Source organism: Otolemur garnettii, unplaced genomic scaffold, assembly GCF_000181295.1.
Source record: "Otolemur garnettii isolate 467f Iridium unplaced genomic scaffold, OtoGar3 scaffold00048, whole genome shotgun sequence".
In the NCBI taxonomy this organism is placed as follows: domain Eukaryota; kingdom Metazoa; phylum Chordata; class Mammalia; order Primates; family Galagidae; genus Otolemur; species Otolemur garnettii.
This window is the reverse complement of record NW_003852443.1, coordinates 3,702,572-3,721,921: the sequence shown is the minus strand read 5'-3', so window position 1 is coordinate 3,721,921 and position 19,350 is coordinate 3,702,572. Positions and strand designations below refer to the sequence as shown.

The 19,350-nt window shown below is 39.2% G+C and overlaps 1 protein-coding gene across 1 annotated transcript in view; it reads right to left on the bottom strand.

Moving 5' to 3' along the window:
* Window positions 1-10,326: 10,326 nt before the first annotated feature.
* FRZB (frizzled related protein) overlaps window positions 10,327-19,350 on the bottom strand; it is a 31,679-nt gene continuing 22,655 nt past the window's right edge. Inside the window, exons 3-6 of the mRNA XM_003791458.3 lie at window positions 18,098-18,163; window positions 14,795-14,999; window positions 14,341-14,404; window positions 10,327-11,278 (exon numbers count right to left, since the gene is read on the bottom strand). Of these exons, the coding sequence (XP_003791506.1) occupies window positions 11,162-11,278; window positions 14,341-14,404; window positions 14,795-14,999; window positions 18,098-18,163 (452 nt within the window). The 3' untranslated portion in view covers window positions 10,327-11,161. The remainder of the gene's footprint in view (window positions 11,279-14,340; window positions 14,405-14,794; window positions 15,000-18,097; window positions 18,164-19,350) is intronic.

Here is a 19,350-nt window from a genome sequence, read left to right as displayed (position 1 = left end):
GTGGGAGATGAGCAGAAGACAAGCAAATGAAACTTCATCTGTATTTACAGCTGCTCCCCATCACTCACATCACTACCAGAGCTCCGTCCGGTCAGTTCAGTGGGCAGCAATAGCTCGCCAGAGGAGGAAAAACTCTACTGTAAACTGTGTGTGTGAGGGATGTAGGTTGTGTACCTCTTATGAAAATCCGATGCCGAATGATCGAGGTGGAGCTGAGGCAGGGATGCTAGCTCTGGGGAGCAGCTGCAACTACAGATTATCACCGGCAGAGAGGTTTGAGTGCACAGAAACCATAATACATCAACTGCTTGCAGACGTGTGTCAAAGCCCTGTCAGGGAGTGGCAAGTGACAATTAAGCTGCATCTGGAGGAAGGCTTTGTAAAAGCAAAACACTTCTAGTTGTAGAAAACAAGATCAGGGCTCCCTCTGCTTCTCATTATGGTGAGCTGTATAAATATTTCGTTATATATTACAATGTAAATAACAGAAAGAGCACAATAAACATAATGCACTTGAATCATCCTGATAGCATCCTCCAGCCCCTGGGTCCATGGAAAAAATTGTCTTCCACGAAACTGGTCCCTGGTGTGAAAAAAGGTGGGGGACTGCTGATTTTACCTATTGCTTCGATACAAACCAATCCCCTAATATTGCTCCACGGCCTATGTGTTTGTCCCTGCTGATTTCTCTGACTTTATGTCCTTCATTTCTCCACATTCTCCATTCTACTCCATCCACAGCTCCTCCAATTGACTAGAACATTTCCAACTTCCGAATTTTCAAAAGGTCCTCCAGCCCACCTGGACTGCTGTCCCCACATAAAGCATGGCAGGCTCCTTCTTATCCCATTAAAATCCACCGAAGTATCTCTTTTTTTTTTTTTTTTTTTTTTTTTTTGACAGAGCCTCAAGCTGTCCCCCTGGGCAGAGAGCCGTGGTATCTCAGCTCACAGCAGCCTCCAACTCCTGGGCTCAAGTGAGTCTCCTGCCTCCGCCTCCCAAGTAGCTGGGACCACAGGCGCCCGCCACAACGCCCGGCTATTTTTTTTGGTTGCAGCCGTCATTGTTGTTTGGCGGGTCCAGGCTGGGGATTCGAACCCGCCACCTTAGGTGTACGTGGCTGGCGCCTTAGCCGGTTGAGCTATAGGCGCCAAGCCCAAAGTATCTCTTACTCAGAGAAGTCCTCCTTGGCCAACAGATGTGAATCCAGATTTTGTGAGCCCTGAAACTTATGCAATTTGGGACCAGGATGCCAACTATTAAAATGATATGCAACCTAAATGGGAAATCCTTTCAAATTTGGCTAAGTATAAAGGGTTGAACAAATAATTGGGGAAAGAAAGCACAACTTCTATAATTGTAGGTAAATATTTCATGTAATTTCACATTTTGACTTTTTTTTTTTTTTTTTTGCCATTTTTGGCTGGGGCCAGATTTGAACCTACCACCTCCAGTATATGGGGCCAGCACCCTACTCTTTTGAGCCTACTCTTTTTGCACCACCTGACACATTTTGACTTTTTCTTATGCTAAAACTTGCAGTGTAAATTGCCAATAATAGGAATTATAATTAACTTTAGAATTCTCTACAGATGGAGATCATTACATGTCTTCCAGTGTACTTTTTTTTTTTTGCAGTTTTTTGCCGAGGCCAGGTTTGAACCCACCACCTCCACCTCCAGTATATGGTACCCATGCCCTACTCCTAGCCACAAGTGCCGCCACCAGTGTACCCTTTTTTAATGAGATAGGTAAACTGCTATCTTATATCATTGGTATTTGTTTTCAAGTGGACTAGATAAGAGTGGGGGCTTGGCGCCTGTAGCTCAGCGGCTAGGGCGCCAGCCACATACACCAGAGCTGGTGGATTCAAATCTAGCCCAGGTCTGCTAAGCAACAATGACAACTGCAACCAAAAAATAGCCTGGCGCTGTGACGGGTGCCTGTAGTCCCAGCTACTTGGGAGGCTGAGGCAAAAGAGTTGCTTAAGCCCAAGAGTTTGAGGTGGCTATGAGCTGGGACGCCATAGCACTCTACCCAGGGTGACATAGTGAGACTCTGTCTCAAAAAAAAAAAAGAAAAAAAAGAGTTAGTGGGGTTTCAGGTCTAGAATGCTATAAAAATTTCTGTTGCCTTCTACTGAAAAATCCCTTAAAATCATAAAAAAAAAAAAGCTGTACAAATGTAGGAATGAACCCGAGTTTCTTTTGTAGTTATATGAACTAACCTCATTCCATTTGCTGAGTGGCTCAGGGTCTATGCCATTCATTTAATTTGTGACAGGCTAAACAGTCAGCTGAAGTGTATATTTTATGGTTAAATTAACCTGAGCTAGGTTAATTATGGTAGCAATTGAACCTCGATCCTTGCAGATTGAACCAGTATAACCGTATTCAATTCTAAGCTACAGTATATCAAACAAAAACTTCTGATTGGAAGCAGTTTCAGAATCGATTTACATTCAAATAAAAAGGCACTCCAGTGAGAGGCACATTAAGATGTTTAAATTATGGGGCATGTGGGATTCATCAAGCAAAGAAAGCAGTTGTAAATCAAGCTTACGGTGAATAGGTTAAACACACAAGAGGGTTTTAGTGATCCAGCAACACGTCCAAGATCTTTTTTCAGTTTTAGCAACTAAAATGAAAATTTTAAGAAAACAGCATGGAGTAAATAAGGTTTTTTAAAATGACAGCTACCAACCATATTAATAACTTTCCACTATCCTGGCATGCCAGACTGAAAAATGTGATAATTAGTGCTAGGACGATGTTTCAATGCCTCATATTAGAATGCCTGGGGGCTGGGGGTGGGGGGTGACAAAAGAGAACAGCAGTTTAAGGGACTTTTTTAAAAGATTCACCTTTGTTCTTGTGTAGATTCTTTTGTAGATTCTAGCATCTAGTATCATATGTGGGATTGCCTCTGCTGGACTATCCTGTTCCACTTCTTTTAATTCCTAGCACGGAGTCATGCAATAAAACAGGTGTTTATTGAATGGGTGTGCATGAACCAATTTTGTAGGTGCTCTCTGTCTCCACGCGAGCACTTACTTGTGCAGGACTTTACTCCTAAAGAATGCACCTTTGGGCTCAGTGCCTGTAGCTCAGCGGCTAGGGTGCAAGCCACATTCACTGGAGCTGGCAGGTTTGAACTCAACCCGGGCCTGCCAAACAACAATGAAAACTACAATAACAACAACAAAATACAGGTGGGCGCCTGTAGTCCCAGGTATTTGGGAGACTGAGGCAAGAGAATTACTTAAGCTCAAGAGTTTGAGGTTGCTGTGAGCTGGGACCCCACAGCACCCTACAGAGGGCAACACAGCAGGACTGTCTCAAAAAAAAAAAAACAGTACCTTTGCAGGAACAAAAAATATCAATGGGTGGTAAATGAGTCGTCTGATTGTTTTAATTGGGGCCAGAGGAGAGGCTCACATATCTCTTGCATAGCTCTCTCTCCCCTTGTGGTCACCCTTTATTTCAGGCTCTTCCCATAGCTTCTAGGGACTCTTTCAGGCCCAATTACTTCATGAACTAATTGATACTAAGCAAATGGTGACTTGACATATTTCACATGCTCTTGCATATTAAGCAGATTTATGAAGAGAACAATGCTCACCCTAAAGACTAAATTTTTATTGGTTAGATTTCAGGTAAAGTCCTATTTTTATTAGTGGTTAAGTCTCTATGCTACCTAGTCTTTGCTAGTAGTTAAGTCTCTATGCCACCAAACTACCAATTTCTTTAATTCCAGAGGAGGATAATTCTTTGTTAGTAAGCATTTGATTAGGTCCATCAGGGTAGGCAAACTATGGCCTGACAGCCAAATTTGTCCCTCTGCCTATTTTTGTAAATAAAGTTTTATTGGAACACAGCCATGCTCATTCATGCAAGGATAGTCAATGTCTGTTTTTGAGCCCAGAGGCAGAGCTGAGCACTCCCAACAGAGCCGGTGGCCCACAAAACCTTAAATATTTACTATGGGACCCTTTACAGAAAAGTTTGCCAACCCCTGGATTAAGTTGTTCCTTTTTCAGCTGGCCTTTTGGTTATCGTCTGTTTTTCCAATAAGGACTAGTCCAAGCCCATTATGAGTTATCCTTATTTCCCAGTTTCAGTAAAAGCTGCCTCTGTTTTGGGAACCCTCAGTGTGTAGCCTGGAATGCAGAGCCTGCACTTTTGAAACATAAACACTTTGCCTCAATATAATTTTAGTACTTCTGGAACTCCCTAGGAAATGAAAAACACCAAGAAGCTCCTCAGACAAAAATTCAGCTCTTATTGAGAACACATCCTTCCCAGTGGTCTCTCCTTATTGACCTCAACTATGAACAATAACCTTTTTGGGGATTCAGATTTTTACAAATTCAAGAAAAAAAAATTATTATACTTGCTTTGCTCTTTTATGTGAAATAATCTATTACTTAAAAGGGATTTTAAAAGTATAAAAATCAGATTCCACTTAAAACTGCAAGGATTAAGAGAATTAATCTTAAAGTTGACATCTTCATAGGAAAAACCCACATGAAGATATTAAGCTTCCTATGTGTTTACCGTCCTCTGCATTTAAAAGTGGCTGGAGGCTGGTGCCAGTGCAGTGGTGCTTACAACTCATGGATCACAACCAGTTACAGATTTATTTCTTCTCTGCTCACTGCTTTACTTGACTTAAATAACAATACTTTAAAAATTAAAAATAAATGATTTAAGAAGTCTCTTGGGTCTTTGGTTATCAAAATAAATCTTAATATGTGGATTTAAATGTAAATTTGTATCAGTGATACAGTTCTAGAATTGAGCACTAGATGGTTTTTCTGGAATCTTGCCTTTTAAAAAAATCTCCTCGACATGCTACTTTCAAAGCATATGTGCCTTGCTGGAGGGAAAGGAAAAGAGTTCAGTCTTGAACTTGAGGATGAGCTGAGAAGATTGTTTTGAGTGTGGCATCTAAAGATGGAGGAGTGAGAACAGGGCAGGAAGTAGGGTCTCTTGGAAGCCAGTTTTTCTTCCAGGCTCCAGGAGTATTTGCTAGGACCCTTTTGAGAACTGTGTACCTCACAGAGAATATTTGGGAGTAAAAGGTGGAATGATTCTGATTCTTATTAAGCATCTACCCTTCTTCAGGCACGGCCCGATAGACTCTGCCCAGCTCATCAGTCCTGATCTTGAATCTCAGAGAGAATGCTAAACAGCCAGTGAGTTTCAAAGCAAGAATTTGAATCCAGGTGTTCTAACTCTACAGCTCTTTTCGAGGTATGGCCAGGAGCCATTTTTAGTGACCGAAAGTCTCAGAGTGCTGTCCCTAAGGACAAAGGAGGGTGGGCTATTGCAGTTCCAGGTACTGTGGAAGCGAGAAGCGCTCAAGACAAGGCTGCTCAATCTGGTAACCTGAAAGGAATCGAGTGAGCTTCGATCAACACATCTAAAGACCATCAGATAATGTCTTCTGTTTGCTCCATGCGTGATCTTCTAGCAATTCTAGAAGGCATGTGTGTGAGTTTAATTATCCAAGCAATACACGAGGCCAAAGAGATGAGTATGTGCAGACAGGACAATAGTCTTTGTGGGCATAGTGTTTTCTGAGCTTCATGGTTCTTTATAAACCTTTGCTAGAGAAGTTTTTCCAATCGGGATTTTGTTCAGCTTGATCTCTTCTTTCTCCGAATCGTCCCACAGTTAATTCTACCTATTCAGCAACTTAAACTCTGCTTTTCAGTGCTGGTGCAGGGACCAGGTCTGGGAAGCCATGATTCCCTCAGAATGGTCAAAACAATGTAGCAATAAGGGCATTAGAGTGTGTCTGATTAGATTTATTAGCTTACTTTACCAGACAGGCGTCCTCAAACTATGGCCCACGGGCCCCATGCAGCCTGCCTAGGACATTCATCCGGCCCTCCAGGTGTTTTTGCCGCCGCTGTCTGTCCTTAGCAGCCGACTTGTCCCGTCCCGCAGTCTGGCCCTCCAACAGTCTGAGGGACAGTGAACTGGCCCCCTATTTAAAAAGTTTGAGGACCCCTGATTCAGTACAAACAGGAACTCTTTCATTACCCATCTCAGACTTTTCAACATCTTGGAACAATCCTAACTTTCATACATCACAGCTGACCCACCTTTGCCTAGGCCCTATACCTTCCCAAGTGCAACCCTATAACCCTGACGCAAATCCCATTCTTGATGCTAAGTGTGTGGTGAGGGAGGCAGTGGCTGTTTGGAAAAGTGGCCACAGCCCCACTCCCTGAGGGGTCACCCCTCCACATCCCTGTGGATGGTGGGAAGTTCTTTTCAGCATTTTCTTTCATTTCGGTGTCAGCCTCTCAATAACCCCTCATCCTTTCCCTCTGGACAGTTTCCCCAGCACACATCCTCTCCTTCTTCACAGGACAACTCCTTGAATCCTCCATACCGACTGAAGGAGAAACAGTGAATTTTGTTTGCATTTTACTCAAAGGAAAATGCCTTTAGTTTCTTGCAGCAACACATTGAATCCCCGTCACAGCAAAAGTACTTAACAGAAGAAAAGTAAGGGGAGGCCGGGCACGGTGGCTCACGCCTATAATCCCAGCACCCTTGGAGGCCAAGACAGGTGGATTGACTGAGCTCACAGGTTCAAGATCAGCCTGAGCCAGAGCAAGACCTCATCTTGTCTCTAAACATAGCCAGGCGTTGTGTTAGGCCCCTGTGGTCCCAGCTACTTGGGAGGCTGAGACAAGAGAATCACTTAAACCCAACAGTTTGAGGTTGCTGTGAACTATGATGCCATTACACTCTACAGAGGGTGACAAATGAGACTCTGTCTCAAAAAAAAAAAAAAAAAGAAAGAAAAGAAAAGAAAGGGGAATTTGGGGAATTTGGTCATGTACAATAGTTTTCTAGATTATGGAGAACTCTGGTGGCAGGAGGGATGGGGGAAGAATCTTAAAATGAGAGCTCCCAGTGGACAGTCATTCACTGGGGTTTTATTTGTAATAACCATCACCTTATCATTTCAACTTTCCCCGAGGCCTTGTTGAATACAAGAGAAAACAGAAACTTAGAGAGGAAAATACCATTTCTTCTTAAGAATCACATATCTTTAAACTATGAATGCCATAAGAATCACTTTTTCGAATTCAACTGCTCATTCTGTATGCAAATAATTCCACTAAAATTTTGATTTCATAGGGAAGAACAGGAGAGGTGAAGTGATAATATTTGGGGATAGACTTGAGACTATATTATATAGGCTTTCTGATGTACAGTTGGCAGGCCTCAGTTTAAGGAGTAAATGAGTAGCCAGTATACACTTGACAGTAATTTTTTTTTTCTCAATGTTGAACACATTAACTTTTATCAGCAATTGCAAGGGTGGAAAACATGTAAGTTGGGAAATAAAATTAAGAGGGTCTGAGGCCCGGCTCTACTTAATATAAATCTCACATTCTAAATCCTCAATTTCATGTATAAATGGAAATAGCATCTACTTACAAACATTCGGGGAATAAGTCACACATGTGCCAGCGTTTTGTACAGAGTTCCAGCCACTGTTAGACACTATCACCCCAAAAAGATAATTATCAAAGGTATGACTATGCTGTTTTTATTAATACAGTACAGCTGGGAACCACATTTTTAAATTTTATAGTCTGGATTTCAGTAACACAGTGTTAGAAACCTCTGCTTTCCTCTTATGACATTCTTCTTGAATGTCTGCGTGTATTACTATGTTCGATTCATAGTGCGAAATAAGTATCTCGAAATACTTGTTGTTTTAGTCATTGTACTTGTTGAAATGTAATAGCAAATAATTTCTTGCAGAGGCAATCAGTACAGTGTTTGTAACTTTTGTATTTTCCTTCTTAATACATAACAGATGTGGGAGAGACGGGATTCGTCCCACCCCCACCCCCAGTGCTCAGCGCAGCACATGGCACCGAGTCAGATTACACTGCATGTGACAGTCAAACCCTCCTGTATTTGTGAAAGCAGGATGCAAGCAGGCTATTATTTGAGTATCTGCTGCTTTATCCAGCATGCATCTGACTTTTTGACTAAGAAAATCAACACCTCAGAGGTGAACTAAATTTTGTAAAGAAATTTTAAATTTTGTAGATCCCAAGTTTACGGACAGGGATACACATACATTAAATTCTTAGTCGCTTTAAATTAGTACCTGCAAGAAAAGCCCACAGAGAGCCTTAACGAGTCATCTTTGGACTGTGGCAACTATAGAGAAGAAATAGTTTTGCAGTCTGATTAGAAATATGGCCATCGTGATAAAATCGTGCCACCCCCCCCCCCAGGAGGTCTGTACACAATATCAGTGAAGATACTGCAGCTATCGAACTGAAAAACCACAGGTATTTTACTCACAGACTTTATGCCATTAAAAATTAAAAGCCTCCTATAAATGATCAAACGTTGCGATTATGGATCATTAAAAAGCGAGGTGGTAAAAACACTGTTGGATCTAAGAGTCTGGCCCTCTTGTTCATAAATATCATAATTGTATATCTATTGAGGATAAAGTGTACCAAATTCCTACACAGCAACTAATTATATTCCCTCCCCACCCTTCAAAAACAGTGGGGGCTAGAAACGTCTGTGGCCTCTAAAATATTTTATCATTTAAAATTGCTTACTGCGCTTTGGGAGAGTGGATGACATTGTGCGGATCTGAGATGACAGTTCCTTTAAATTTCCCCTGCAATCGGTTCTTGCCCTTCTTCCCAGAGTGAACATGTAAAGGCTGGGGAACAGCAAGCCAGAGCAAAAGGATTGATTGCTTCCGACTTCTTGGTCCCTGATGCCCCAGTGCACGCTTACATGCCAGGAAGAGATAAGAGATAGTCTGAGGTCAGACCTCCAGGGTGGCATCTCATTACTACCCTGTAACATCCAAACTCGCCTTTTTAAAGCACCTAGAGAGAGATACCCCTCTCCAATCATCTGAGAATATATCCCAAAGGACCAATGGTAAAATTATCTGAAACGGACCATATGGTAGCTCAAAAGACTATGAAGCCCTCCCACTGGCAAAGGTGAAAACTTTCTTCTGGGACTGGGGAAATTGCTGCTTCAATCAGGAGGTGGAAATATTCTCATATGTCTGCTAATCTAAAATAAAAATACATAGAAATAAATCTCCAAGTGTTTATTTGGAAATAACATCAAGAATTAGATTTGCAACCCTGGCATGCAAACCAGGTGTGTCGGAAGAACAAAGAGTCTGGGGTTTTACCGGGGGGGGAAAAGAGGAAGTTTACCTAAGCTGTAAGTTCATTGGAGCTGCTAGTGTCTTGCAAGAGCTGGTGAGTTCTCATTGGTGAGTGGTGGCAGCTATTAGGCAAAACATGGTCTTAAAGTTGGTTAGGTTTTTGTGGATTTTTTGTTGAATTGCAAGAACAGTTCCTGGAATAAGGACTTGGGTGCCCTTTCCAGAGCCTCCTGACTCCATTTTAATTGACTATTTCATAAATGACTATATTCTGTATGATCTATTTTCACACTTCTAACAGAGAGAATTTAGATGTGTTATTATTTACCATATCAGGAAACTGTTGTTCAGGAACAAATTTCATCCTTGCATAATTATCCTTGTAGAAAGAAATACAGCCCCATTTTGCTTCGTACGTTTTCATTTTTAGCACACTATAGCTTAGAAATTTGGCTTTACTACAAACACACGTGTAAAGTTCAGGGTATTGAGACTCTCAAGTGATTGGCACAGGCTCTAAGGAACCCTGAGGAAGGAAGGAAAGTACAGAGACTCTCAACCTCTCGTGGGGTTATATCCAGATGAATTCATCATACCTTGAAAATATCCTAAGTCAAAATGCACCAGGTTAGGTCCTGATAACCATCATGAAGTCAAACAAATCATTAAGTCAAGTATTGTAAGTTGAACCATGATAAGCTGGGGACCGTCTGTAAAAGCATCCTTTGTTCATCATGTCTCCCGGGGATCTCATTGCAGCTTGGGTAATGAGAAATGTGCATTTGGTTCAAGAGTCAAAATAACCTCTCTCCTGATAACCATAATTCCTCCCATTAAACACTTTTTACTGAGCATTAAATAGCATAAATGCAAAGATAAAGGTCAGGCCAATAGCAGGCACTTTGAGTCCAGCTTGGCTGTGAGTGCACGTGTGTGTGCACACAAATATGCAAACACAGACACACACACCAAAGAAAAAGACTTGCACATTTCATCATCCTGTAATCCACAGCATTTTCTAGAGCTATGTACTTTTTAAAAATAACACCCAGGTGCACATGCATACATAATTTTCTTTTCCTGGTCACTGCAGCAAGGCTGATTTTTTTAAAAAGAAGAGAGAGGAAGAAAGACTTCCACCAATGAGTTTATTTTAAAGGAAGCAAAATTAAAGAGAACTATGATGATAACAGCAGATGTCTACTTATCATTCACTTCCTAAATGTGGATTAATATATTCAGGAACAAATCAAGTATATTGCCAAAAGAAGAATGCTCCTGTTATCACCCCAATGGCTACCGGTTTCGATTATGCTTCTCCATCAGGCAAAACGTTCTCTCCCCAGCTTCTACCACTATTTATTTTGCTTCCTGCCAATCTTGAAAATAATTCATCTTGTGTGTCGTTTCCTGATAAATGCTTCCTGGTGCTTGATTGCTCCGCTGCATGGCATTTGATTTCAAACTGCCATTTTAGCTTTATAAACATTTAGAACCTTCTATGCCCGAGGAGAAACCCAAAAGGCACGCAACAATGGGGCTGTAATTAGACAGCAGAGTATATTTCACAGCACAGCTACCTTGTCCCTGTAGACCAGAAATCTCTCTGTGCACCCAATGCCGTATTCCCTATCTGGGCACAAAATAGTAAATTAACATCTGGGGGACTCCAAGAGACCTTAGTATCAACATGTTTAATTTATTATTAATGCAAAAGAACAGGTTCCTATGATTAGTGAAATAGAAAACATATATTGAAGGATCTGCCCCCACACCATTAAAAGGGGGTGGGGGAAGGAGAGAAAAGCAGAAAACATGAGAGAAAATAGAAGTAGTATCAGTGACCACATGATTTTTGTAGTAAACAATAGAATATGATGTGCAATAGTGCAATTTTCCTTTGCTGGTCCAGCAATGCCAAGTCTTCATAGGAAGTTCACTGATGTTATTTTTTGCCTTTCAGGATTTAGTTGCGTGCTTGTCGGGGGTTAGAGTTCCTGCCAGACTTCTGACTCTGAGTGGAATCACTGATGCTAGAATCGCTTTTACTCAGTCCAAGATGACGGAGCTTCATATCCCAGCGCTGTAAAATGTAAAACAGAAAATAGTCACAAGCACATTGTCACCAGGGTCATTATTTCTGTGATCCTAACAGCTGGGTCAAAACGGCAGTTAGATCACAAAAGCATTTTACTACTTTTCCAAATGTATAAAATCCAGATCCTATGGGGCAACTATAAAACTGATGCTATAAGAGCATCTATAATATATTCAGTAACGGTTTCATTATTCTTATTACACTTAAGAGTTCCATGTCTGTAAGTGATGACACAAGTCTCTAACTACATCTGTATTTCCTGGGGTAACTTGCACATCTGTAGTGCTTCACAGGGGCTCAACAAATGGAGGATGTACTTGGAGAATTTGAAGCAAAGGCTATTTTTCATCTTCCTCTCTTAAGACACATAAGAACAAAGCCTTTTAAAATCTGAGTGATTTTCACAGGAAAAAAATGGAAATTTTCTAGGGAATGAGGTCTTTCAAAAATATTTTTCTGAGTAATGTCTACCAAGTGCAACAAACCAAACAGACAAGGTCCTGCCCTCAATGCTAAGTCTCACAAAGCAAGCATAGCCAATGTTTTTAATAACCACAATCAAGTTTACTAATATTTTGTATTAACAAGGTCAATAATGTTTACATGTGATATGATAAATGGAAGTTATGTTATTGGACTGTATGGAAAGAGTGAAGACCACAGTGTACTTCTCAAACTTCAATGACCATGGAAATCACTTTAGGAACTTGATAAAATTGTAGATTCTCATTCAGTAGGTCTGAGATGGGGCCCAATATTTTCATAACAAGCTTCCAAATGATGCTGGTCTAGGGACCACACTTTAAGTAGCAAGGGGCTAATGTCAGGCGGCTGAAGTCCAAATTCCAACTCTACCACTTACTATGTGAGGGTTCCTAAACTTACTAGACCTCATCTGCATCATTTGTACGTTGGAATTAATAATAGAATTGATTTATAAGACTTTTCTAAAGATTGCCTTAACATATAAAGTGCTTAGCACATAGAAAATCAGTTATTACTTTTCTATTACTGAAAGTAACTTTTCATATTAATACACTTTACTCCACAATCTTGTTTTGCTATTTTAAAAACAGTCTGATTCTCAACTCCTCAAAGCAGTCCAAATATCTTGATTTAAACAATCTGTTGTAGCAGATACTTAGGTAAACAATCATTGACTCAGAAAAAACCATCCACATAAGGTCTTTTTAAAATTCTTGACCTATCCACTGAGAGTAAAAAATCAACTAAAGGAAACTCTGATAAAAAATAAAAAAAAAACCCTCATAAAACTCTCTTTTTTACCTTCTCAACTTGATTAGGAAACTAAAATAAGGATTTCAAGAATTCAGGCCAACAGGGATTTCCACCCAAACCCTTTAGCCCTGAGTATCTGTATATGAATTAAAAATGGTTGAAGTTACTGGTTTACTTCTTCCTTTTAGCAGGTTTAAATCCAGACGAAGAATATAAATGATGTCATAATAATAACTCTGAGTCCCCTGTAGAAAACAATAGGAAATATGTTTGCCTTATAAGAAACAGGACAAACAAGCCATGTGTCCTGTCAACACCATGATGACATTGTTTTGGTACCAAATGACGAGCAGTAAGGCTTGTTACGTGCATTGGAGCAGAGATGTTGAAAGCTCTTCCAACTGGTAAGGAATTTAGGACAAATTCCTGTTCTGCATTAGCAAGCAGAAAACCAAATTAGAAAGACAGTAAGAGATTCCAACATACTGAACAAGAGCCATTTTTTTTCTCTAATAAACATCAAACTAACGGAAGAGATGCAAATAGAGAATGCCCGTGAGTCTGAACTTGAAATGCATCTCAAGTTCGACAAATATACTAAAGGGAGAAAAAGAACTGACTAAAAGGTAGTTTCTCCCTACAAAATAATGCCCTCTACATTTCTGTAGGTCACTTAAACCCAAACGTGCCTGCTGTGTCAAGTGCCAGATGTATAAGATAAACGGCCCGGGGGTGTTTAACTTACCCTGTAAATGTTTCCCAAGCCTTCAAACTCGCAGAAGGAAGAGGATGTATTATGTTTGGTACGGTTCCCACTCCCCCACCCCCTACACACATCCTTTTAGATTCTTTGTCCCCCTACGCGTCCCCCCACCACATTCTTTTCTTTGAAACAGATTGCTTAGTGCAGCAAGAAGAAATGAAACCCTCTATAATAAAGTAATTTACTGTGTGATTCTTTTTTAAATGTGTCAGTTTGAGAATATAAGAGTCATTGGCTTAAAAATAAAGTAACATTACTGCTTTAAGGCCTTAATTTGGTTAGATCTCTAATACACACACAGATGAATCCACCGCACTCTATGCAAAGGAGCTGGTGTCTCTACTTTGGATACCATTGGTATTTTCCTGCCTATCCTTTATTCTCTCCTTACCACAAACTGTAATTTGTTCAAAGAAGCCATATGTCCAGTTAAAAATTTACATTTCCTAGCCTAGCCGCTAGTGCAGCTAGGCATGGACATGACCTCCCATATTGACCAGATATCCTAAGTAAAAGTTGCTGGATGAGGCCCTTAGAAATCCCTTTTAACCTCCTTTTTTTCTGCCCCAAATGTAGATGTGCTGCTTGCTCAGTCATCTTGTGACCACCAGGTGAACAGGAATAAATGGAAGCAATACCCTTAAAAAAATAAACAGAGCAATAAGCTCAAAGGAGCCTAGAGCCCTAATGATAAAGCGGAGCTGCCTTCCAGGTCTGGACTGACTACAGCTAGACTCCTTGTTATGAGAAGTTAGGGAACTAGTTAGGGCTCTGACACACATTCAGGGAACCCATTCCTTAAATTGAAATAGACATTAAAGACAAATTCAGTCCTGTGAGTTTTATGTATGTATTATAAATATATAATATTTATATATTAATTATATATTGTATATAATATTTATATATTAATACATACATAAAGTATGTTAAGTTTTAGTATTTCTCATGTAGTGAAAGGAAGCTTATTTCATTTAAATGACAGATAGCTGGTTCTCTACTTTTGTCTTCTGTATACCACCTTGACCATAAAATAGAGGCTTACCTTAACTTTTTTACCAAGTCGGTCCTTCCATTTCTCGGCTATAGAGCCTTCCACCAAGAGTAATCTGTATTTTTAAAAGAAGCAACCATTTTTGAAAAATTTTAAATTACTGAAAAATACAGACCTATTATTGAAAAACACAAGGAATCATTGCCCATGAACACGTACATATTTATTCTAGAATAGGACAGCCAAGTTTTTGATTGGCTCAACCGTTTGTGAGTCATAGACCCCTTCAGGAAATGACGTTATGGCTCCTCTCCCCAGAAGAATGCACACATACACTTTTCTATCCAATACACAAAATCAGGTGACCCAATTAAAAGCTATCTGTAATCCCCAAGAAAACAGATCGATCCCAAGATAAGAACACAAGGGTAAGTGCTCTAGAAAGAAATGCAATGGGTGTAGGACAGGCAAAGAAATTACTCTGAATCCTTAAGGAGTGAATTACCTGGAACGTTCCTCATCTTCATAGCCCATGATGATATATTCCTCATTAACATTAAGTGGAGGGCACAGGCAGCCAGAGCTGGTGTAGAGGTTGACGGTATCCCTTGGAATGTTTACCAGAGAAGACTTTAGAATCTCCTTCACTTCCACGACTGCAGTCACATCATGGCACTTAGTCTTGACCTCTTTGACTTTAGCCCGAATGACTGGGATAAAAGACAAAGAAGCTGAGATAGTGATATGACACATAAGAGGTCCTCCATTCAAAAAAAAAAAAGTAAGCCTTTTTTCTAGTCAATTCTTATTCACTTGATGCTCAATGAATGAAGAGGAAAGTCGACCCGACATTTTTGCCTTATACTATAGTAACATATCAAACAGCACACCTGCCTCTTTTATGCTCAGTCCCAATTCCTGTTCCAAATTGTGTGTACATATGTTTGTGCATGTATATGTGTGTGTGTGTGCGTCTATGCAGTGTTTCATTTTAAGAAATTCATTTAGCTAAGCAAATGTTGAGTGACTTCTCTGAAATAATTATCTTCCAGATATCATTTTGGATGTGTATGTGCATGTATGCAGTTTCAGCTGTTGCCAACAGGAATTTAACCTATATAATTTCACCATATGTGAAGACCTTGGACTCAAGTATGCTGTTTCCCCATCTGCATTTTTCTACCAGGTCTATTAGATTTTCTTGAGGTGGCAGATCTTTTTAGACATTAGTTCCCTTCTTCCTTTGTCTCAGCACAGATTATCTTTTATACTCTCCTTTAGTTATACAATATTTTCTTCTTGAATAAAAATTGTCCCTACTACACCTTGTTTCCTCCATTGGCTTCAAAGTCAAATGCTACAACATTCCTTCCCCTCCCGTGCTATGGAATATGCCAACATGTCAGTTGCATTAATCTAATTCTCTCAATGGATGGACTGGCACCCTATCTCTCTCACATGGGTCAGCTTTACTTTACAGTCTAACAACAAATTGCCTTCAGTTGCAAAGTCAAAGCATTTGACCCAGAATCTAAAAAATACAATTCTGCTTCTTTTCTCTCTCTCATTTGGGAAAGTCAAATTCTTTAGATTCCTACTTCTGGTAAAGGAGATGTTTTAAAATGCCAAGATAGAAGTAAACATGTCAGTAAACAGACAATGGCATTTTCATGGGTAGGTACATATTTTATGGATTTTTGGACTACAATGGATTGGAAAAAATCAACCATTCTCCCTTTAATGCTCCAACATCATCACAGACATTTGGTAATAGTCTGCCAGTACAGCATTCACATGACAGACATTAAGTTGCTAATGGCTTCTAAAAACTTTAAGACAAAACACTATTTTTGCCTCATGGATATTACAGTCTTCAGAGATTTAGTTGCCTCAAGTATGAGAACTTATAGCAAATAAAATATAACTGCTCAGTGATCCCTGCTTGGTTCAGTTTGAAAGAGGAGTCTCTTTTTATTAATGTTCTCTCTATTCTGTATTTTAACAAAAGATAAGATTGCCCTTTTTGAAATGCCACTTGGGAGAACCAGTTAATAAATTCTCAACCCTAACTAGCAGACATTTTTTTGTGTCCTGGCTTAAATGAATGTGCTTCATAGCATCCATCAACTATTAGAGATTAGTGAACTGTGCAAATGTTCTCAAACTAATGATTTCTGTACCCAGTGTCTATTATTTTCATTAGAAATTTTTAGAACATGTACCCACTTCAAAATAAATATCTCTGTACAAGACTTACTTTTTAAACTAATTTGTTCAAGCTCAGGAGCTTTTAACTACATTAATCTGAATGAACCAGAGATTTTATTTGAATCATCAATAGCTCCCACCTCCACTTTGTTGTAATTAGACATATGCAGATACATAAGATAAAAATCAACACATTTTGAAAGTAAAAATATGTTTATTTCATTTTCAGAGTTTTCCTTCTATTTAATTATTTGAGTGCCTGCCTTCTCCAGAAAAGATGTAAGTCAGTCCTAAAATTATGGTGCAACCTAGTTATTAGACGACCAGGAAAAAGAAACTATTAGATTCAGATTCTGTGATCCATGTCCCCTTTTATTTTATAATATTCATTCTTCTACCTTCTCTAAGTCTTCTCATGATTTGTATTTCAACTATAACAAAAGTCATAGCACCAACCATTGTAGCATAAAGTAAAAATTGATATTAAAATAAGTAAAAATATTGGTTAGCTATATTCCATTGGCTTAATCTCTTATTTATCAACTAGAAAGCATTATTACCTGCCCCTTCTAAACATAAAGACTCTGTATAAATAAATTATATACACCAATACCCAGATGTACGTTATGAACAACCAAAGAAGTGACAACTTGGGTTTTTTAATGTTCATTGATAAAATTAGGATAATACATCTCATGGGGAAGTTGAGAAAAATTAAATAAGATACTGTATGGAAATAACTTAGCACAGTTTCTTGTACAAAAACATCGGGATTTTTCATTCAATTATATTATGTTCAGATTGGTACTTCTTTAATTAATATTTGGTTTATCAGAAAGCCAGATTTTTAGGGCAAACTAAATTACAAAACATTTATAATTGAATACCAACAACTTCTGTAAGTTATTTTCCCACTCTGTCAGGGTTTTCCAGGAGATAGCCTGACTGAAGAAACTGTGACTCTTTTAACCATTCCTTATGTATCAAAGAGCTCATCTTTTCACCCCAGCAAACCCCAAATGTTGGCCCGTGTAGCTCCCAACATTTGAGCTCAAATCCAGAGCCTTCCGGCTGGAGAAGATCCCCATCTATTTGAAACTTGTCTCTGTGAACTTAGTTATGTGGCTCTAAGATGCCACCAATCCTGCCTGAGAGACTTCAAAATCAACCTGTGTTAAGAACTTTGCCCATGTCAGACACTTTAATTGGTCAGGGCAGAAGGACTATGCTCTTCAAAGTTGTCCTTCTTTATTTGTTTTGAAGCCTTAATCTTTTTTATTATTATTATTAAATTGTTACTGTGTACATTAATGCAGTCATGGGTACAATGTGCTGGTTTTATATACAATTTGAAATATTTTCATCAAACTGGTTAACATAGCCTTCATGGCATTTTCTTAGTTATTGTATTAAGACATTTATATTCTACATTTAGTAAGTTCCACATGTGCCCTTGTAAGATGCACTGTAGGTGTGGTCCCACCAATTATGAAGCCTTATTCTTAAACCGGTTTGTTCATTTACATGTGAGTACACATTATACATACACTCCCTATTCCTAACACAGCAACTTATAAATTAACCATAAAGTTATCCTTACCATAGTTGTAATTGTTCCGGAAATAGGTCTTCTGTGTAGCTCTAATAGGCTTACATTTACAGCGCTCTGAAAAATAAATTTTAATCATAAGCAATTTTTCAATATTAACTTTCTCTTATGTACTGTTATTTTTTTCTAGCTCTGAATTTTGTGGTGAGAAGGCCCTTGACAAGGCTTCACGTCTGATTTCTTTCTCCTGGAGTAACACTGAATAACACTTTCTCCTGAATAACATTCTATCTACACGGCCTCTTACTCAATGTCAGTGTGCTCGTAAGTTCCCACTCTCTAATAAACTACCCAAACCCTGAAGAGACCCTGGTCACCACCATGCATGAGAAGAGTGTGACCCCAGAATCCTGAAAGAGGCACACTTAGCACTGCTGGAGCAGACCCAGTGAGTGCCTCGTGAGAGGCAAATTTCTGCCTATGCTCAAGTAGCTGGCTTACTACCCCGGCATGCCACCTAACGCTCACGTACTCTTTACAGATTACACAGCACTCCTCTAAATATTAACTCTTGGATCTGAAAGCAACTTAAGAAGATAAGCAGGTGTTATTACAATCCAGTAAACTTCATGCAGTTCTTAAGCAGGGGGGCAGTGAGCCCCTTTATAGGTAGAATAGCTGCCAATAAATTCAATGGTATGTTTATGCTTGTTGGAGTAAATTACTGTGTACATTGAAAAGAGAAATTCATGTTTTAAAAAATATCTGGGGAATAGTGTCCAGAACACATGTTTTATGCAATACAGATGTAAGTAATAAAAGTTCTAATTATCTCAAAATGTTTCATTTATAGATCATTTAACATGTTGGAGAGTAGACTATTATACTTTTTATAGAAAGGCTACATTGCCAAAATTACTTAGCTAAAAAATACACAGCATACGCATGCTAAATTGTCACTAAGTTCATTTTTATATAAGTTGATAGAAAATACACAATTACCTTAGAAAATATTTTACCATTTATAAAGATTTCTTTAAAGTAGTACTCCTGAGAAAGTTTTATTAAGAATGAAATGGTGGCCTAACACCCATAGCACAGTGGTTAAACAACAATGACAACTGCAACAACAGTAACAACAAACAATTATCCAGGTATTGTGGCAGGAGCCTGTAGTCCCAGCCACTTGGGAAGCTGAGGCAAGAGAATCACTTAAGCCCAAGAGTTCCAGGTTGCTGTGACGCCACAGCACTCTACCCAAGGCAACATAGTGAGACTCTGTCTCAACCAAAAAAAAAAAAAAA